The 21,506-nt window shown below is 35.2% G+C and overlaps 3 protein-coding genes and 1 non-coding gene across 5 annotated transcripts; 3 read left to right on the top strand and 1 right to left on the bottom strand.

Moving 5' to 3' along the window:
• LOC117913160 (protein FD) lies at positions 1-1,435 on the top strand. Its single transcript, XM_034828104.1, has 3 exons — positions 1-715; positions 860-937; positions 1,091-1,435. The coding sequence occupies exons 1-3, from the start codon at positions 56-58 to the stop codon at positions 1,160-1,162; spliced, it is 810 nt and encodes a 269-aa protein (XP_034683995.1). The 5' UTR covers positions 1-55; the 3' UTR covers positions 1,163-1,435.
• A 1,381-nt stretch (positions 1,436-2,816) lies between these two features.
• TRNAE-UUC lies at positions 2,817-2,888 on the top strand. The gene has a single exon. It is a non-coding gene; the product is annotated as a tRNA-Glu (tRNA).
• Positions 2,889-12,096: 9,208 nt separating this feature from the next.
• On the bottom strand, positions 12,097-18,365 carry LOC117912962 (UPF0434 protein msl4429). Of its 2 annotated transcripts, none has more exons than XM_034827784.1 (4): positions 18,191-18,365; positions 18,022-18,076; positions 12,552-12,669; positions 12,097-12,452 (listed from the first exon to the last, which is right to left on the bottom strand). In XM_034827784.1, the coding sequence occupies exons 1-4, from the start codon at positions 18,289-18,291 to the stop codon at positions 12,343-12,345; spliced, it is 384 nt and encodes a 127-aa protein (XP_034683675.1). In that variant the 5' UTR covers positions 18,292-18,365; the 3' UTR covers positions 12,097-12,342. The 2 variants fall into 2 exon arrangements, with proteins under 2 accessions (XP_034683675.1, XP_034683676.1); XM_034827785.1 differs by having other exon boundaries at positions 12,555-12,669.
• Positions 18,366-18,444: 79 nt separating this feature from the next.
• On the top strand, positions 18,445-20,851 carry LOC117912961 (pentatricopeptide repeat-containing protein At3g51320). The gene has a single exon (XM_034827783.1). The coding sequence runs from the start codon at positions 18,556-18,558 to the stop codon at positions 20,281-20,283; it is 1,728 nt and encodes a 575-aa protein (XP_034683674.1). The 5' UTR covers positions 18,445-18,555; the 3' UTR covers positions 20,284-20,851.
• Positions 20,852-21,506: the final 655 nt, after the last annotated feature.

The following is a 21,506-nucleotide window of genomic DNA, read 5'->3' as shown; positions in this document are numbered from 1 at the left end:
ATACAAGCATCGAACACTTCTTTGTTTCTTTGTTTCTCTCTCTCTCTCTCTCCAAATGTTGTCATCAACAGGTGGCGAAGAAGCCAACTTGAGCAGCGGCAACAATAACAATAACAGAGTCTCGTCTTCGTCTTCAAAATCCTCATCAACCTCTTCGTCTCCATCACCCTTCTCACCAGCTTCGTCTGTGCTCCCAACCCCAAGAGGCAAAAATATGGAAGAGGTCTGGAAAGACATCAATCTTGCTTCTCTCCATGATCATCCCTCCCGAGAGGATCTCTCTGTGCTCACACGTCCCCAGAATCCTCACGCCAACTTCCGAGGTGTGATCCTCCAAGACTTTCTCGCTCGACCCTTCAACAAGGAGCCACCCACCAGTGTTGCTTCTCTTGACCAGTCCACCGTCACCGAGGCCCGCATCTACGGTTCTCTGCCGCCGCCTCCGGCCACTGTTTTGAGCTTGAATTCGGGGCCTGAGTTCCACTTTCTTGAAAGCTCCCACCCGGCGAGGCCACACTCGCATTTGGTACAACACAACCCCATTTCAAATGTTGCTTCCTTCAGCGCTCCTTTTGATGCTTTAGCTTCCTCTACCGGCTTGACCTCCTTTGGGAAGAAGAGGTTCTCGGAATCCGACAACAATTCCTGCGATCGACGGCATAAGCGTATGATCAAGAACCGTGAGTCCGCTGCTCGATCAAGAGCTCGAAAACAGGAACGTATCTTTCTACCATCTACCTTGTTTCATTATATAAAATCAAGAGCTTGCAATTGTTTTCTGAAGCTATGCTTTTGTTTTTGTTTTTGATTTTGATTTTGATTGCTTCATGTTTCCCATATTTGGCGATTCTTATTACAGGCTTACACGAATGAGTTGGAGCTTGAAGTTGCCCATTTGATGGAAGAGAATGCCAGACTCAAACGACAGCAAGAACAGGTAAATAACCATGAAATGGACCCACCATTTTTGGGGGTTCCCCCTATTGAGCTTTGAACACTTTGGAGTTTTACACCACAAGGTGGCTGGTCGGTTTTTATTGGTTTATTTGACGTTGATGCCTATTTTCTTTCTTTCTTTTTTTTTGGGCAGTTAACCTCAGCTACAGCCGCTCAACTTCCCAAAAAGAACACGCTCCATAGAACTTCAACGGCCCCATTTTGACGAGTATCAGTGCTTTTCTTTCCCTTAATCACCTCCCCCAGCACAATTCTCAGATGGGAGAGAGTGTTGATGGGTGTGGATGTTTTGTTGGCTGATGAATCTCTCTGCTATTGGATAGTTTTTCTAGGAAAGAACCAAGAGGGAATGAGAAAAGAAATGTTTTGGCATTTCCAAACAAGTAGGAATTTTGTTGGGTCTTGTTTTCCTTATCTGTTTCACTTGGCCATTGACCTATCATCTGTAGTCTTTATTTTCATTTTTTTTTTGGTTTTCTATGAATATCGATCATACATATAAATATATATATATATAAAACATATATATATATATATATATATAAAACATATATATTTGCTTCTCTTGTAGCAATGGGTGAGAATTGAGGTTCTTTTATGAGTGGTGGGGAAACAGCGGTTAAATGCTTTCGGGAAGATGTACAGTAGGAAAGATGGGACGTTTTGTTCTTTACTGACTATCACTGTCAACGTCTTCTCATCTCTTCCTTCTCTCCCCCCTCTGTCTGTCTTCCCCTTGAGGCCCATTTCTCGCCCTTTATGATTACAGGCATTTATGCACCCTTTTGTTGGATTCTGGTATTTTGCTTTTTTGCTTTTCTTTCCTGTTTCCATGATTTAAAAGTAGGAAACAATGCCATCCTGATTGAACCACAGTCCAATGAGAGGACACCTAACCCTGCACTACCAAAACCCCATGTGGGTCTCTCTTTATCCATTCATCCATCACTAATCCTACTTGTTTTTCTGTAATTCACTTTCTGGATGGTGTTTTATATCTTCGGCTAGCGCTTGTTAATCCCCTTTCACATCTCCTTTTCTTGATTGTACTCCTGATTCCTGATCCCCACCCCATTTATGATTCCAGAAAAAAAGCCTTGGAGAGCCCATGACATTAAACCAAACAAAACCCACCCATCTAAACCATGGGAAAAGCAAAACTAAACTTGAGAGGGTGGGTGGTCACATAGCTGGTACCAGAAGAAGCCTTCTCAATAATTATCACCCTATACTACTTTTAGGGCGTGGCACCACTACTGTGTGTGTCCCTTATCAAACAGTGTCGAATTGCATTACAAAAGGTCGATAGATTTTTGGAGTTGTCTGTGGGAGATTAAATTCATGGGTCAGGCTATGTATGGTACCCCCAGGTACATTTTTGGTACATCTGGTGGTTTCACCCTGGATTTTTTCATCTTTCCATCTCATATCATAGAATTTCGAATGACCAGGATGAAAAGTTTAATGGGCATCGATTGATTCCATATCTGCAAATTTTTCTACAGTACTGCCCTCACAAAGCCTCAGGAATTTACGCTATACTTGAATGTGGATTTGATGAATGTCATTTTCCATTAAAGAAAGGAAAGGAAAATAATTGGAAGTTGTAACTGTTAAAGAAGCTTTTGGTTTTACTGCGCAGCCACCGATGTTCGATGGACGAGATGATATTTAATATCTTGTATAGAGAAAGGGCCCATGAGATACGGCCTGTGAGATCAACCTCATTTAAAAAACTGACAGCTTCATCAACCTTTTCATCAAATGTCTGTTTCGCCCTTCCATAAATGAATCTATTACAAAGACGATCAAACGCTTAAACAGAATGTAAATTCAATTTAGCCTTATCCATCAATAAATCCGTTGTCGTCCAGCGGTTAGGATATCTGGCTTTCACCCAGGAGACCCGGGTTCGATTCCCGGCAACGGAAACATTTTGGTAGTTAGGGTTTTTCTTTTAAATTGAGAGGTTTTTAGAATTGTAATTACTTCCTGTAGAGTGAAGAAAGATCAAAACCCGATCTAAACTCCAAAAAATTGCATATTCCATGGGTTTGAAAGAAATTATTTTAGAAAAAGATGGAGAAAAGTATAAAGCTCCATTAATAACGAAAATATTTCTAAAAAAAAAGAAAAAAAGAATTGACTTCAATGAAAATTTTTCTCCTAGATATAAAGGGAAAAAAAAAAAACTTTCCTACATGGTAATTTGGAGAAGAAAATTTATGTGGTAACTTGGAGGCCAGGAAAAAAGGACCTACATATAGATTGAGAAGGTCTCCTTACCAATGATGAAGACATTTTGACATGTTCATGATGTCTCATAGATATATGTAATGTGAGTGTTTGTTGTGTTTATTTTAGACTACTTGATGATGGCTCTCTTATCCCACTTCATTTACTCATGACTTATGAATTTTATTTGAATGTAAAGTGGGACATGTTCAAGTCATTACATGTGTTGATTTAGATTTTGAAGGAAACTTTTGAGTCCATAAGGTCTATGACTAGTTATTTGTTATACTTTTTCTATTAAACTTGTTTGTTGAAGGTATATATTGTAGAAAGCAATTGCATTATCCATGAAAGTGGTAGAGCATATGGTAGTTATCAAAGTCACAAAGAAAAATATTTGGTTAAAAGGCTTTGTGGAATAGTTGAAATTAAGCAAGGAAGTTATGGTGTGGTCAAATTGTCATTCACTTGACAAAGATCAAGTTTTTCATTCTAGAACAAAAAAATATTGATATGAAATACCATAAAATTAAAGAATGGATTTCATTGAGACAAATGTTTCTATCGAGGGTCCATACACAATAGAATGAAGTTGATATGCTAACCAAAGTTCTTAAGAATAAGTTAAAACATTGCTTGGAAATTAATTAATTTTTAACTTTGTTAAAGATATGGAAGGTTAGAAGCTTTTACCTATAAAGAAGTAAAGTCTAGTACCTTGTGTTAAGATAGAGCCACCTATGATTTGGTGGTTTCCTAACACCTTGGTAATAGGCCCCTAAGAGTGCTTCATCACCACCCCTTGCATGAGCCAATATTGAATGTTATAAAAAGAGAAAGAAAAAAAAAAGAGAAAAAAACAAGAAAAAGAAAATAAAAGGCTAAGAATAAATATAGTTGAAAAAGTTCTAAGTACCATGAAAAAGGATAGTAAACTCTGCAATAATAGAGTTGAAAAGTAATCAGAGCTAACATAGAGAATGAAGTGGAAAGCTTTATAATGAGAAGGGCTAGAAAGAAAAATTAGCAAATCTCATAAATTGATATTCATTTACTAATAGAGAGAGCAAATAGGGAGACTAGAACTATTACAAAATTTTCTTGAAAAATTGAAGCTAACTCATGATTCATTAGTATTCACAAGTTTTTAATTTTGTTTTGTCTTTATGTTTGAGTCCTTTATTTTGTTCTTGTTTTTATTACTAAAAGACTAGTAACAAGTTGATGATGGTTATGATAATAACTTAAACATAACATTTTAAAGAGTTGTTTAGAACCTTTTCAATGGTTTAAACACTTATTACTGACCCATTACCTCATATTTGATGCTTTGACCCTTAATTTTGGCATTTGATAAGTTTCCTTGGTTTTTAGTGTATTTTTTCATTGATAAATAGGAGCAAATACTGCAAGAACACTTTCAAAGGTCTCAACAAGAGCATGGAGAAAAAGAGAAAGGTTGAGAAAGACCAAAAAAGACTAAGCTAAATGATAGGAGTAATCAATCATTCTAGAATACATGATTAATCACATTGAATGAGGATGTGTAATTGTTCCTACTTGAACTTGTGAAATAATCAATAAAAGGGCAGGAGGTTAAAGCTAAAAAAGAGGGCAATCATGATAACAATGAATAGTCTAGATAAGAGTGTGATCATCCTCTTCAAAGTTGAATGATTAAGCACTTTACATATTAATTCTTAATCATCTTAGCACAAAGAGGAACCATGAAAGAGTATGACTCAAGAAAATGATTAATTATCCTCATTTATGCCTCCAACAAGTGATTAGTCAAGCTATGGGTGAGAGATTCAATTGTACACACTGACTTTAATCATTCCGAGCACCACCATTTCATGTAAGGGAATCTAAGAGCATGCCTTGGAATTTATGCAATAATGGGCATAATATATTGATTAAAGGTTGTAGTGATCTATGTCCTTCCATATAGATATTGTCAACTCTAGGCCCAAAAAGCTCTCATGGCTTTAAAACATGTCTTTACAGTTAAGAGGAGTCACTATTAGTGTTGAGAACTTCTACTATCCAATATGGGATTTTAGGATTTTACATTTACTTCTTCATGCAAACATAACATCCATATTGTGTCCCATGAGATTGTGGGACCATTTAGAGAGACAAACACCCTTGTGAGGCTAAACAAAATCTAGATCGTCATTGATATCATTTGTAATAATTTACTCTTTCTTATATAGATATTACTTATTTAAGCCTAATGAGCTTTTACGATTTTAAAACACATTTACACAATTAAGAGGAGTTTACTACATATATATTGTTGGGAACTCTTCACTTAATTAATGTGAGATATCACATTTGATAATATCTATAAGGAGGGGGAGTAGGTACTCCTAAATATGTTTTGATGATAAAACATGGTTAAGTGAACTAATAGTTTTAAATCAAGTTAAGTTTCAAGTTTATATTAAGAAAATCAAAAGTAAATTTAGTCACCTAAGAAAATGCAAGGAATATGAAGGTTTGGATGTGTGAAGGCCCTTCAAGACTAGTATAACTTCCGTAAGATGTATTCTTTGGGTGCACTTAGGTTCTGAATATTTTTCATGCAGTCTATTATACTTGGTTATCATAAAATCGAGTGTTATTGTTCATATTTTTATTTGAAACTAAGTTAAACTTCAAAAACCTTAAGCAAAGTGATTCCAAATTGCCTTATAAAGCTCTTAAAAGATGTTGCTTAAATGTTAGAAAGCTTCAAGGTTGAAAAAAGAATGTTTTCGGGTTTTTTTGGTCAAATCGATCTAGAGGAAAGCCTAAATCAACTTAACTAGTTAGAAACCAATTGAACTGGTTGCCCTTTCCCAAGTAAGGCCTAGTTTAGGGTACAAAACTTCTCTCTTCCAGAGAGTTTACTTTCCTAGTCTTAGCTACCCCTTTCCTGGTCGAGGTCCAATCAAAGCTAAGAACCAACTATCATTTGCCATGCATTTAATGCTTAATGGCTAGTCAACTAGTCAAATCGAAGCTTGACTGTTCAAGGCCTGTTTCTAGAGAAAAAGGAGTTTGAGGAGGTTGAGAACCTATAAATTGAGAGCTCCTATGCATTTATTGACAAGAGAACACAAGCATTGATTTTCCGAACTACCATTTTTTCTCATTCAAAAACTTTTAACTGTTTGTGCATTGATTACTCATTTGTAAGTTACTTAAGTGCACAAAATTGTTCATCCTATCTTCTCTTATATTCAAACATTTATTATGCTAGGTTGAGCAATGTTTCAAAAATTGAATTAGATCTGTCGGTTTGATCAATCGGGCCATCGACCAAAGTTTGATCCGATATGGGTTGCCATCTAAACCAAGATAGCTATCAAACCACCACCAAATTGGACAGACCAATTGTTGAACCACTAACTTGGTGAATTAGTCTGCTAGTTCAAACTTGAACCCCCTTTAATTTTTTTGGCAAAACAAACCCAACCAAATGAGCCTTAATCCTAGAAGCCCAACTTCATGTGGGCTATTTGTTAGACCTTGTGCTGCTTCTTGGAATGTGTTTTTGGTGAATGACCAATATAAAGTTCGTTTTGAAAATTTCTTAAATGGAAACCAACATGAGGATTTGATGTTTGGGCCTAAGGCTCAAAAGATGACTAGAACACCACTTAACTACTTTTTAATTTATATTTGGCATTATATATTAAGAAATAATAGAAATGATTCTTTTCAAAAAATTTATAATAATAAAAGTGTAAATAATATAAGTAAAATAATGTAATATTTTTTAAAATTATAAAATAATCGGTGTTAGCCCAAGGGTTCTCCTAATTGTGTTTTAATGATAACAAATCATGGTCAAGTTGCTAATCATTTTGAATTGAAAAGAATTTCAGGTTTTAGTTTGAAAATTCAAAAGGATATTCGAGAAATTCATTAAAAGACCCAATGGATGCAAGATTAAGACAAATGAAAGACCCTTTAATCATAGGAAACATATATAAGATGAATGCATGAGTGCACTTAGGATTTTCATATCTTTTCATGCATTTTTAAAAACTCGTTTATGCATTAAAGTTAAATTTCGATTAAAACCCAAGTTTTAATATATGAACCTTAGGCAAATCACTTTAAATTTGACATATTCATTTACCTAAAGACCTTGCCTAAATGTTAAAAGTAAAAGGAATAGAAAAAGATAGGTTCTCAGGCCAAAAATGGTGAACCAGTGAGGCACTGATAAATCGGCTTAACCAGTTATAATATCGGTTGACTAGTTATGTCTTCCCGGACAAAGGCTAGTTGAGAGAAGCAAAGATATTCTCTATCTTCCAATAGCCTTTCATTCCCAGTCGATGGTTATGTCTTCCAGATCGAGGTCTAACGGTCATCTGTCATGCATTTATTGGCTAACGGTTAGTCAATCAGGCGACTCTCTGCTTGATCGGTCAAGGCTACTTTTTGGCATTTTGGCTCCCAATGCTAAAAATCTATAAATTGAGAGTTCCACTTTATTTATGAGTATAAGAACACCTACATTTATTTGCTTACTTACCTATTCTTGACTCAAAAGCTCTCATTCTTTTCTTGGTGCATTAAATCTCCACTTGCATATTCCTTAATGTACCCTTGTGATTCTTCCTAGCATTTGAATTGTATTTGAATCTTTGTTGAGCTTGGTTGAAAAGTTTAAATTTGTACTTGAGTGTTCTTATGAGTGTTAAAAGTTTCAAGTGAGTAAAGGCTTGAAGAGGTTGTGTAAGAGACCATTGGAGTCGAAATCCAAGTGTAGAGGTGTTGGAAGCTTGGTTGAAGCTTCAAGTATAGTGGAACCCTCACTTGGTTAAAAGTTTGAGGAGAGTGGATGTAGGTAAGGGATGTCAAACCACTATAAAATATAAGTTTGTTTTTTCTAACCTTATCTCTTTATATTTGTGCTTCTTTTGTTTAAATATATTGTATTTGAAAAATATTTTTTTAAACCCAATTCACCCCCCTCGTGGGTATTTTCCTAATTAAGATTAGTCTTTATTTTCTCAATAGACTATATAAATTTTAATTTATAGGTAAAATTTAATAAAATGTTAATATATTAATATATCTATATATTTAAAAATATTAAAGTATTTTAAATTTTAATTATATATAAATGATATATTTATAACATCACTTATTTGATTGCAGTTCAACCATCAGTTCGACCATTGAACCATAAACTGGTAATTTTTCCAATTCACTGACTAGTTCAATTATGAAAACATTGAGATTGAGTGAGATTAAACTTTTGTTTATTTAATGAGGTTTGAGTGATTTAGAGCTTCAAGGGTGTTGAATTTGAAGAGACTTGTACATGCCCATTGGAGTGAAATTAAACTTTTGTTTATTTATGAAACTTTTGTTTATTATTTATTTTTAAAAATTTTTAACTTAAAAAAAATTAAAATATTTGAATTTTTTCCTTAATATGTAATAAAAAAAATAAAATATTAAAAAAAAACAAATAACTTAATATTTAACACTATTAAAATTATTTTTTATTTAAAATTAAGTTAAAAAAATAAAAACCACCTAATCCTTTAAAAACATATTCTCCCACAATGAATCCACAAGGCCGACAACCAAGAAACAAGTCGCTAAGGTTACGGGTGACTGTTGGGTGACCAGCCGACTGGTTGATCAATCGGTTAACTTGACCAATAGCCACTACACAGTACACACTACCAAGTACCAACCAACCGATCGATTGGCCTGTCAACCGCTCATGCTACTGTGAATGCTTTATGCAGTTTTCCACTCCCAAATGATAAGGTCTGGCTTTTGTGTGGAACTCTTGGAAAATGGTAAGTTTTCACCAGCTTCAATGCTAGAATCGTTTCATCCAATTTGTAATTGAAGGCTACTTCCATGAATAGTTTGATAAATTTTCTTTTCAAAAAATGGCAAGTTGGTGTTTGTTTTTTTTTATTTTTTGTTGAAAGTAATTTATTTTCAGAATTTAGGTGGTTTGTTTTTCTATTTTTTCATAACTTATTATAAATTTTTTACTAAAAAAAAAAAAAATCAAAATATGTAACTTTTTCTAAATAGAAAAAATAACATATTAGTTTTTCTTTACTTTTTAATACTTAATATAAATAAAATACTACAAAAACAAATAACCTAATATATAACACTATTAAATATTAAGTTTCTATTTTAAATTAAGTAAAAAAAACAAACACCATCTTTTATAAAACAAAATACAAAAAAAACCTTGAATAAATTAATAATGTTGTTTAAATGATAAAATCTTCGTTTCCAACACAAGCTAATATATTAAATTAATAACCTCATTAAATACATAAAATAATAATATTTTAAAAATCCTTAAAAATTAATAATTAATAAATGATATAATAAAATTTAATGATATAGTATTAAGTAACTTTTTATGACTTTTATCTTTTCAAGTCACTCCTCGAGATCATCATATACTCGAAACCATTCTATCTGTTAGAAAACTCTTTACCTTTTAGGGCATTAAGTTTTGATATTAATATTTCTTATTAAGAGTCTTTCTATTTTTTACGATTAATAATCATATTTTATTTTTGTTATCATCAAATTTGATTTTATGAAACCTTGGAGTAACGCTACCATCAAAAAATATTTTTTTCAACAATGCGAGGGATGATGGTGACATGAGGAGATCAAATGCCTTTCTTGCAAATGTTACTGTGCAAATTTAAAAAGGGTATTCAAGAAGCTAGATATAGCAGGTCAGGTGGCCAAAAAACAAGGGAACTCTTTCTCTGTTGCAGAAGATATAGACAGTAAGAATACTGCAAATGATCCTGATCCAAGGGAACTGCAGATTGGAACACAGTCATAACCACATGAGAAGTCTGAATTGATAGATTTTACAAATGACTATTTAGAATCCATACCCCCTTAGAAGCCAGCTACATGGAAGGAAGAAAACCATATCACCATCTCTTCAGTTAGTTCCTCCCTTTTCTGAAAATTTTCTTCAGCTCCCATGGAAAACCTGCACACTGGACAAGTTTTCCGGCACATGTTAAACCATTTATCGATGCAGGCCTTATGGAACTTGTGCATGCATGGAAGAACTCTGGCGCCCTGCCCCATCCCCTCCCTGTATCTGGACAAACAAATACTACATAACTCACACTCATCCCCCTCACCTTCCAATTTCACTTCTGCTGAACCCCCCTTGGCCTTTTCCTGACTGCCCAACCCTACCGCCACTTCATAAGTTGAAGCTTCCTTGATGCTTTGCCGGGATCGCAGACCAATCAAATTTAGAATGAAAGCCAGCAGTTTCTTGACCATAACCATTGGGTTCACAAAGCTTAGACATTTCTATTACTTCTTTAATAACAGGGTTGGGGAGTTTTGAGAAAAAAGGTATGCAAGTGAGGAGTCACTTTGTTTGTTTTGAGTGGTTTGGAAGGGTTGTTAGATGATTTTGATTTTTGAGTGTCCAACACAAAGCAGTTGCACCTAATCAGACTCTTACCCTTGACCTTATTTTCGAATTAATTTTGGGATAGAAGAAGGTAAAGACCTAACACATACTCAAGCTTCATTCCCTTCTTGGGGTGAAGTTGTCATCGAGCAGCATGTCATCATTCAGTACTGAGGGAAATTAGCAGCAAGCATTTGCTATGTACATCAATATCTACTCACTCATGGCTCTATTGAACGCAGTCAACATACCTTGGATGTCGCAGCACTCCCGAAAAACACTTTGATAGAGCCATTTTAACCATCCTGATCTGTGAAAGTATCCTGCAGAAGTTTGATTCACTAGAGAGTATTTTATTGCTTCAGATATATCCCTGCAGAGGAAGAAGGATAGATGCATGATAGCTTTCATAGAAGAGCTATAGCCATTCGAATCTCAAGTTTCAACTTTCCACTGCTTCATCAGCCCAAAATATAATTGGCCGTGCAGCACCTAATCCCTTGGATTTTCACAGTCCAAAAGCCTTAGTGATACAAAACTGGCTAAGAAACCCTCCCATCTCAGACTAGATGCTCATGCAGAAAGTCATGGGAAAGAAAAATCAGAAATTTTCTTGGAAAGGGCCACAAAGAAAGCATCACTTGCAGAAAGCTTTGGTGAAAGGTTTAAAGGGGAAGGGTTCTTTGGTTGCACATAAGCAACATAGTCAAGGGCTGACCACATAAATAGAGGCTTCATCCATAATCAAGTTTTTGCCAGGTAAATCTTCAACTAACCTGATTTTCCACTTTTACAATAAGCATACAAAGTTCATTTCAGAGGGAAGCCACCATAAGATTTAAGCTCCGAGATGATTTTAGCACTGATAATTGTACTATTCCCAATCTCTTTAAGAGGATCTAATGAGAATATATCAGGTAATAAATACATAGAGGATACACAGTTCAGTTCTTCATTAGGCTACATTTCAGGAGAATCAAGAAATGTGGCATATGGTTGATAAGGAGTCTACCGATAGGAAACTTGGACATCCTTATCAGACATTTACATTCTATATAAATTTATCAGGTGAACCAAGGATTTCATAACTAGACAATTTACATAGCAGCTTAGATGGTAATTTAGCAGGGAAAAGATATAAAGAAAACCCATATCAAGAAGGTGGTCATTTAACCAGTTGATTTGGTACAATCTTCTTTAGCAAACTGCAAGTCTATGAGATGCATGTACACAATGAACTTAAGCTGGGCAGAATACAAACCCTCATGTATTGCATGTAATCCTCAAGGTTGAGCCTCAAGATGCTGTCATTGAGACTCAAATTCAGGAATTTTCAGTTGTGATGAGATTTAGAGGCAAAAATACAGGATGGCTGGTGGTATTTTCCTACAACTGGGAAGAGAACAAAAATTAACCTTCTAGGACTTGATTAAATTGCAGCACAAAGCTACCTGAAGAAACCTCAACAGATAAAATTTTATAGCTGTTTCTAGGAAAAAAGCACGCTCAACAGAGACAAGAAACAGAAAGCAATATTTCCCAACCTAACAACATAAACCCTCAATGTATAGAGCAGATACAAGAGTAATTTAGTAGTACAGAATCACTCCACTTGAAACATTATCTACCTCAAACATATTTAATCTGTAAAAGGTTCCAGCTGAAGATGCACTGAAGTGCTGATAAATTATTCACTAGATTAATTAGAAATATAGGATTTGAAGTAACAATTGACATTTAAACTGTTCAATTGACTGTGATCTTCCACTTGCTCTTGGAAAGAATAGTGCATCTGTTGAAAGAGATTGTCCAACTGAAACAAATATGTCAGACTATTGTCATAACCCACCAAGAAAATCCTCTTCTTGATGATGCATTAGATTTCATGTTCCAAAATTCAGCTAGAGAGTACCACTTTGATATTCCTTGTTGGCAGAATCCGAAGCCACATCACTGTCTGGTTTTTCAATGTCATCAGCTGCAAGTATCTTGCCATCCTTTGGCACCAGGGAAGGGATTCCATCCACTACCTATTAAACAAATAAGCATGAGAAATAAAATCTATTTAGATGTAGGACAACCCAAGGATGGTTGTCTATAACCAAATAAGTGCCTAGGTTTCAATCTTTTAGGGTTTAAGGAATGAAAAAAATTATGGTAGCGAGGAAAAGTAAAATAAAATATAAAGAAAGATAAAGAAGAAGAGAAAGGAAATTTAGAATCTCACTAAGGCCTTCTAAGAATCTCATTTAAGAGAAAATCAATGGAGTCTAATTTAAAAGAAAATCAATGGAGCCTCATTATTGAAAATAACAAGGTATGCAAAGAAAAGATTAATATTATTGATCATCAATACTTCATTAATCACATTTTACATCAATCTAACTGATATAGTAACTAATTCTCTTATTTCTTTCTTAAAATTATTATATCTTCCAAAAAAATCAAAATAAATCAGAAACCTCCATTTCAGAATTAGAAATTTACTTTATAGAAACTTCTTGTTGTAAAATTTCTAATAAAGAATACTTTTAAATTCTAAGGACTCAAAATAGAAACTTAAGAACAAAAAGATTATTTTAGAAAATAGAAATTATTTTTTAAGAAAAATTCTAAAACTTTCCTTTTTTCTTTTTTTTCTTGAATACACCCCAAAGGACTTATCCCCACCAACTCCTCTCCCCCCATTTGAAAGAACTCAACTCTGTCAAGTTGAATGCTTGATAAAACTCATAAAGGTCAGGATCAATCTTCTAAAATCAGTGGCCATAAAAAACCAAGTATTCTTTGAGTGTGGTTTGTTTCAACATTTTACCAAAATTTTCTGCCATCTGCCTCCTTGACAAGTTGATACAATTTGATCTTCAAGAACATTCTCAATCTCGTTATTTTGTTTACAGCAAGGTGGTAGTTAAATATCAATGTCCACACTCACATTTTCTAAATGACCATGATATGCAAGCAAATCTTCCACATTAAATATGGATTGAAAAGCAATTCTAAGAGAAGTTATAGCAAATAAGCATTTTCACCCATGTGCTTTATCACTCGGAGTGGGCCAACTTTCTTTAAGAGAAGTTTTTGATGTGCCAAACCGAAACCTTTCTGAACATAAACAAATTATTACTAGATCACCATCTTAAATTGAATAAACTTTCGATGCATATCTACTACCTCCATAATTTTTATTGTTAGTCTTAATATTTTCTCACACCTCTTTATATATGTTCCGGATATATTGGGCAAAAGGACCTTCCTCATTGATGTGAAATGAATTAGGCACTGGTAGAAGAACAATGGGTTGCTTAAGCTTTAACTCACATGCAACCTCAAAAGGAGAATACCCAATAGTGCAATTAGTGGCACTACTTTAAGCAAATTCAACTTGTGGTAGGATGTTGTCCCAACTTTTCAGTTAGTCCTTCACAAGACATCTTAAGAGATTACTAAGGTTGCAATTGACAACTTCTATTTGGTCATCACCATGTGGATAGAATAAGCTTGAAATTTTCAATTGAATGCCTAATTTGGTCCATAAGGTCTTCCAAAAGTAACTCACAAATTTGACATCGTGATGAGAAACAATAGAAGTTGGAAGTCTGTGTAACTGAACTACCTCTTTAGGAAACAAGTTAGCCACATAAGAAGTGTATGAAGCCTTCTTAAATGGTATAAAATGTGTCATCTTTGAAAATCGGTAAACCATAACAAATATAGAATCAAAATTGGGTTGTTTCCTTGGTAATTCAACTACAAAATCCAAGCTTAAATCTTCCCAAGGTCTAGTTAGAATAGGTAAGGGTTTATATAAACACGCATTTTGCTTAAAACCTTTTCCCAACTGGCATGCTGGACTTTGTTTGATAACCTTATAAACATCCTTCTTCAAGCTAAGCGAAAAGAATCAATCCACCACCAAAATAATAGTCTTATTTATCAAAACATGTGCCCTCACATGTCCTCCATGGACTTCCCATATTACATGATCATTATTTTTATAAAACTAGCACCCATCTAAAATCTAGGAATCAGCATGTGGTACTTCTGAATCATTCAAAAGAAAGGCCTAAACAGTTCCAAAATCAGGATAACAATGCTTCAATTTCCTCAAATCCAGTCATAGTGGCTGACATGTTCACCAAAAGAAGAGCATCTCAGCTACTTTATTCTGAACTCTGCACAATTCTTTAAATGGAAGGTGAATGATTGAAGAAATTCACTCCATTTTGCAGATCAACTATCAAATTTCTTTTGGGAATTAAGGTATCGCAAGGCTTCATGATCAAATTACAAAACAGACTCTCCATGACTAAGATAATACTGCCAATGTCAAACTGTTTGCACCACTTCATAAAACACAATATAAGATGTGGAGTATTTCTTTACTTCATTGAGTTTCTGAGTTTCTTATTAAAGTAAGTCATGGAGTGTCCTTCTTGGATAAGAATTGCTCCAATCCCCACATGGGATGCATTACAAGCCAACTTAGTCTTGATTTCCTCAATTGCCTTGCTTGCTGCCTTGGTCTAAATAAATGGACCAAATTTCATGCACTATGCAGCTGGGGCCATAATAGTGCTGAAATTTCGAATAAAAAATCAGTGGAATGTGACCTACCCATGAAAACTTTCCCTTGTAGGCACTGGCCAATTAAGGATAGCTTTAGTCTTTTCCAAATCAGCTGTGATTCCTTTGGAAGATATGACAAATCCAAGTAGGGCTCATGAAAGTGCATTTTTTCAAATTAATATCAAACTTTCTAGCCTTAATAGTCTACATTACTTGCCTTGAGCGTTTTTCATGCTCTTAATGTGATCAACTATAAATAAGAATATCATCAAAATTAACTACAAATTTCCCAATAAAAGAGCACAATACCTGAGTCATAAATTGCCCAAAGGTGCATTTTAATCCAAAGGGTATGACTAACCCTTCATATGGTACATCCTTGGTTTTAAATGTTTTCCATTTGTCATCTAACCGAATACATATTTGGTGATACCCACCTTCTAAATCAATCTTTGAGAAGATCATAGATCTTGCTAACATATCTAGCATAATGTTAAGCCTCAGAATAGGAAATTGACGCTTGATTGTAATCTTATTAATCGTATGACCATCCACACACATTCACCATGATCTATCCTTGTTAGGATGAAGTAGGAACACCACAAGGACTCAAGCTTTCTTGAATAAATCCTTTAACAAATAACTCATCAACCAATCTCTTCAACTCTGCATGCTTTGTTGGGCTTATTGAGTAAATTGGTAAATTTGGTGATGACGTACCAAGAACTAGATCAATAGCATGCTGTGTATCATGCAGTCAAGGAAGCTTATTAAGCAATTCTTCAGGGTATTCGCCTGAAAAATCAGTAAGGATGTTTTTCACTTCAACCAAAAATTCCTTACTTTTTTCTTTAAGCTTATTCACAACAAAAGTCATTTAAGGAAGAACAATATTAGTCTCCATACTTTCTTTTTCAAATTCATGCATAGTAAGCACCTTTTCCTTATTGTATCACTTCTTAATTGGTAGAACTTCCTTCATTGGATGGAGAATCTTCTTATGTTTGTTGTGCTCAAGAGTTTAAGCATATGGGGAGTCATCATCTTGCACTCTTTGATCAAAAAGCCACTATCTTCCAAGCAAGATATGGGCAACTTTTATTGGCATAACAAGGAATGTAACCAAACAACGAAAGCTTACCAAAACAAATGTATCATCCACTCATGCTACTCAATATGGATTTTATTTCATATTAAGCTTTTGAACAAGTTCTTATAAAGCTATATTTGAACTACTTCCCCCATCAATAGTTAAGGAGCATAATGTTCCTTGGCAAAAAACACAAGTGTGGAAGATGTTAGTTTGTTGTCAACTTCTTCCTCTTTTTCTATTAGAGCAAACAATAGATGTTGCATTACATCGCTATGACCTTCAGTTAAAGCATCATAATAATCACCTTCTTCTTCTAGTTGCTCTTTTTTATGGCTCTCAGCTTCCTTTGGATTAACTTTGGGTTCAGGTTTTGATTCTTCAATATAGAAATGTAGCCCTTTACTTAGACAGACAACAACATAATGACTATGTCTCCCACACTAATAGTATAATGGAGTTGTACTAACCCTTTTTTAGCAACATCCATGGGAGTTTTCCTTTAGTAAACTGTCCCTTAGCCGCACTCGATGATTGCTGATTAGTATCTCCCCCATTCACAAGATGAGGAGTGTTGGCATTTGTTTTTACATAGGGGTTTATTTGATACCTTGGTAGAGAAAGACCCCACTTTGTGACCCTTCCTTCTTTTTCTTGAATACACCTTGAAGGACTCATCCCCATTGGTAAGGGTAAGAGTAGCTCTCCCCTCACACCACAATGCATCAGCAGCACTTAAGGAATGTGGTTTATATCATCAGCATAGCTCAAAGAAAAGTTAAACAATTCGTTCAGGCTATGTTGGGTTCCTAGAAAATTCAAGGCAAAGAAAATAGGGAGAAAAACTATAAAGAAAGAAAATGGTTAAAAAAAAAAAAAAAATCTCTTGTTTGATTATCCAAAGAAAAGTTGAGGGATCGAACTTTCCTCACATTTTTTAAGAAAAATGGGAAGGAAAATCTTTTAGCATTTTCCCTCCTCTTTTCCTAGTGATTTTTTTCCCCACCTTTTTTCATGGCATTTAAGTATATGAAAATCATTTTTCTCAACATTTTTTTCTTACAACTTTCAAGGAACCAAACATAGCCTAAGGTTCTAATTGGATCGCAAAACTTTTGAAGGAAAGTAAAATGGAAAGAAAACAAAGAGGAAAGCAAGAGCAAAGAAAGATCAACATAAAATTGAAAATAGAAATGTTTTAAAAATTTAATAATTTATGATCAAATGTTTCTCCAAGTTTATTTCTCTTATTTTTTTCTCTCTTATATAAAGAACAAAGAATTGGAAAATGCATTAGTTTCTAACTAATATTTATCATATTTGATTTTTCTTCCTGTTCTCAGCAGTAAAACAAATATGAGCTTTTAGTTTTCTTCCTCTAAAAGCACTTTCATGGTCCAAAGACAGCCTAAGTATTCGAAATTGAAGGCAATTCTAGCAAAATTTGCACAACTTGGGAACATGGATTTTTCATAGCCTTATGTCACTTACAGAAAATAAAAACTTCACATCCCAAAACACCATAACCAAATATAAGGATAAATTATTCGACCAAGCCAATTCAGACGAGAAACCCATATCTGAAACATTTCAGTCATACATTAGAAGCAAAAACATTGAAGATACATGCATACCTATATTTTCTCAATTTCAATACATATACATAACAAAATTGCAATTGAAATTGAAGTGAAACTAAAGAGATTTAAGAATTAAAACTCACAGGATAAGAAACGCCAATGGCATCACTGATCAAAGAACCTGATTCCTCGCATACTCTGCGATAAAAAAAAAAAAAAAAAAAAAAAAAAAAAAAAAAAAGTCCTTATTTATTTTATTTAAAAAAAAAAAATTGTGAAAAAGAGTTTAGGGCTTTTCTGAAAATAACCGACCTTAATGGTTGCTTGGATAGTGGGCAAACAAGTATCTCAGAGAGAGTCTTGTTGATTCCAACCCTGGCATCTCTCAGAAGCACCCTGCTCACTCTCACCATTTCATTTCTTGTTTTGTTTATTTCCTTGGTAGGGTTTTGCTGCCTGGTCGACGGATAAATCACAAAGAGAGTCCAAACGGCGTCGTTTTTAGTTAAGACTTTAGGACAGCGTTAATTGTCCTCAACGACGTCGTTTCCAGCCTTGCGTCTTCGGAGCAAGACTTGAAAGACCGGGCAGATAGTGGGAGGCGACAGAGCGGAATGAGCTTCGATGGCGGAAATCGAATCGAATACAAGAATCAATCAAAACCCAGTTACATATGAATGGCAAGAATCTCCATTCGAGAACTCTTTCGCTTCAGAAGTTCCATTCTCTCTCATCCCACGATGGTCTCCTCCAAACCCAACATCTCTTCTTCTTTGTTTTGCTCTTCTACTGAAGGTAGAAAAATCTCTCGCTCCAATTCTTGCCTTGCCCTCCTCAAGACATGTCGGAACATGAGACAGCTCTCTCAAATCCAAGCCTATTTAATCATTTCTGGTCTCTTTCGCAAACCCTTTGTTGCCAGCAAAGTTTTGAAGGTCTCTGCAGATTACGCCGATGTCAATTACACTATCTTGATTTTCCGCAGCATCGATTCACCCGATACCGTTTGTGTCAATGCTGTAATCAAGGCTTACTCCATTAGTTCTGTGGCTCATCAAGCTCTGGTATTCTATTTCGAAACGCTGAGAAACGGATTTATGTGCAATAGTTTCACTTTCCCTCCACTGTTTAGTTGTTGTCGGAAGATGGGTTGTGTTGAATATGGAGAGAAGCTTCATGGGCAAGCTATTAAGAATGGTGTTGACAATGTATTGGATGTACAGAACTCAATGGTTCACATGTATGGTTGTTGTGGGGTTGTTGAATGCGCTGAGAAGGTGTTTGGTGAAATGTCTAAGAGGGATTTGGTGTCTTGGAATTCGATTATAGATGCGTATGCGAAACTTGGTCATTTGGTTCTTGCACACAGGTTATTTGACGCAATGCCTGAGAGAAATGCGGTTTCTTGGAATATAATGATGGGCGGTTATTTGAAAGGTGGGAACCCTGGATGTGCATTGAAGTTATTCAGAGAAATGGCCAATGCAGGATTGAGAGGGGGTGAAACGACTATGGTGAGTGTGCTTACTGCGTGCTGTCGGTCTGCGAGACTGAAGGAAGGAAGATCCATTCACGGGGTTCTTATCAGGACCTTCTTGAAGTCGAGTTTAATTCTAGACACTGCTCTGATTGATATGTACAGTAAATGTGAAAGGGTGGATGTAGCTCGTGTAGTTTATGACAGGATGACAAAGAGGAATTTGGTTTGCTGGAATGCAATGATTTTGGGGCATTGCATTCATGGAAATGCTGAAGATGGACTTAAACTATTTGAAGAAATGGTGGATGGGATACGATCAGAAGATGGAGAGATCAACCTGGACAAGGGTATAAAGAGAATTGAAGGGCAAGGACTTATCCCAGATGAAATTACTTTCATTGGTGTTTTATGTGCTTGTGCTCGTGAAGGACTGTTGGCTGAGGGAAGAAGTTACTACAGCCAAATGATTAATACATTTCACATAAAACCCAATTTTGCACATTATTGGTGCATGGCTAATCTCTTTGCTGGAGTTGGGCTAGTTCAAGAGGCCGAGGAAATCTTAAGGAGCATGCCCGAGGAGGATGAGGATTTGTCATGGGAATCATCGTTCTGGGCTGGTTTGCTTAGTTCTTGTCGTTTCCAAGGAGAAGTGTTTTTGGGAGAAAGAATTGCAACTTACTTGATTGAATCGGAGCCCCAAAATATCTCATACTACAGATTGTTACTTAATGTCTATGCTGTGGCAGGCCGATGGGAGGATGTTGCTAGGGTGAAAAAGATGGTGAAGGAAAGAGGTATTAAACAAATGCCTGGTTGTAATCTTGCAGACTTGAAAGAAATTGTTCATGAGTTCAAACTGGGAGAAAAATGGCAACAGGGAATGGAGGTAAACACAATGAGGGGTGAACTGGTTCAGAGTTAATATTTGTGGAGCATTGGTTCACTACATCCACCACTTAACAGGACTTGAAAGGCTAGTCTCTTTTGCCATTACATGCAAAGAGGATTATGAGGATGAGGGTGATGTTGCTAAGGTGAGATCATTCTTTAATGGCCTAAGCAAAGAATTCACATCAAATAAGCAGTAAGAAAGTGGATGAAACTCAAATTGACAGCATATGCTCTCTCTCCCACCCAGGGAATACAGGACATGAACATGATGGATGAAGTGCCTCGGTGACCCGGCTTGTCCTCATTAATAACTACTGCTGCAGAAGAGAAATGAGGTGTTAAGCAAGTTTATTGATGCTAAGCGCAATAAACATCTTGAATCATTCATAATCAATTTTTTTACTGATTGAATTGTAGCTTTGGATGATACTTTGATTTGCCATATATCTGGTTGAAAACCTGGTTTTGAAGCAGAATTTGTTTGCTTCAGTATCTATTTGAGTTAGTCAGCAGGGGCTTTTTGTAGTTTACATGGGTTAACATGAATTTGGAACCCAAATGATCCATTCTAATCTATTGGCCGGCATCTCTAAAAGTCATACCATGTGTTTTAAACCTCCTCTATGATTTTGTTTTTTTCAGTGTAATTCATTTTGTGTAGATGAAGTACTCCATGATTTCTGGCTGCATTTGGCTCTCTCTTTCAAGGTAGCAACTCGAAACTTGAAAGCATTATTTGACCAAAATTCTTCAGGAACTCATATTGATATTTTCCATAGTTCCTCTAGTCCTTTTTTTCATGGTTACTATGTTGTTTCGTGAAATATGCTTACAACATGATACAAAGGTAAGCTTTGTTAGCTCTAGTGATGATAGACTGGTAGTTTGTTTTATAAAGGCAACCAAAGCAGCTTGAGGAAAAGCATTAAATAGGTCACCAGATGTCAGTGATTTCCCAATTGCCAATTGGGCGTTAGGAAGTCATTTTTCTAGCTGCAAAAGGAACATGCAGACCATAAATTATGATTTGAGCAAGTTGTAATCTATGGGATGTATATTTGCTTTTGGCAGTGAACTCATGTAAACGACTCAGGTGGTATTTGTTTTTTTGGTTTTTTGCTGAAAGTAATTTGTTTTTAGAATTTAGGTTGTTTGTTTTTCTATTTTTTCATAACTTATTACAAACTTTTTATTAAATAGAAAAAGCCAAAATATGTAGCTTTTTCTAAATAGAAAAAATAACATATTAGTTTT

The sequence above is a fragment of the Vitis riparia genome, chromosome 4 (genome assembly GCF_004353265.1).
Source record: "Vitis riparia cultivar Riparia Gloire de Montpellier isolate 1030 chromosome 4, EGFV_Vit.rip_1.0, whole genome shotgun sequence".
NCBI classification, from domain to species: Eukaryota; Viridiplantae; Streptophyta; class Magnoliopsida; order Vitales; family Vitaceae; genus Vitis; species Vitis riparia.
Note: the sequence above shows the minus strand (reverse complement) of the source record. Positions and strands in the feature narration are given on the sequence as shown.

Excerpts from the sequence above, each read along its gene's own strand:
- LOC117913160 (XM_034828104.1), top strand. The coding sequence starts at position 56 with ATGTTGTCATCAACAGGTGGCGAAGAAGCCAACTTGAGCAGCGGCAAC. Across the intron at positions 716-859 it reads GATCAAGAGCTCGAAAACAG|GCTTACACGAATGAGTTGGA; the intron begins GAACGTATCTTT and ends TTCTTATTACAG. Across the intron at positions 938-1,090 it reads TCAAACGACAGCAAGAACAG|TTAACCTCAGCTACAGCCGC; the intron begins GTAAATAACCAT and ends TTTTTTGGGCAG.
- LOC117912962 (XM_034827784.1), bottom strand. The coding sequence starts at position 18,291 with ATGGTGAGAGTGAGCAGGGTGCTTCTGAGAGATGCCAGGGTTGGAATC. Across the intron at positions 18,077-18,190 it reads CTATCCAAGCAACCATTAAG|AGTATGCGAGGAATCAGGTT; the intron begins GTCGGTTATTTT and ends TTTTTATCGCAG. Across the intron at positions 12,453-12,551 it reads CAACAAGGAATATCAAAGTG|TTGGACAATCTCTTTCAACA; the intron begins GTACTCTCTAGC and ends TATTTGTTTCAG.
- LOC117912961 (XM_034827783.1), top strand. The coding sequence starts at position 18,556 with ATGGCAAGAATCTCCATTCGAGAACTCTTTCGCTTCAGAAGTTCCATT.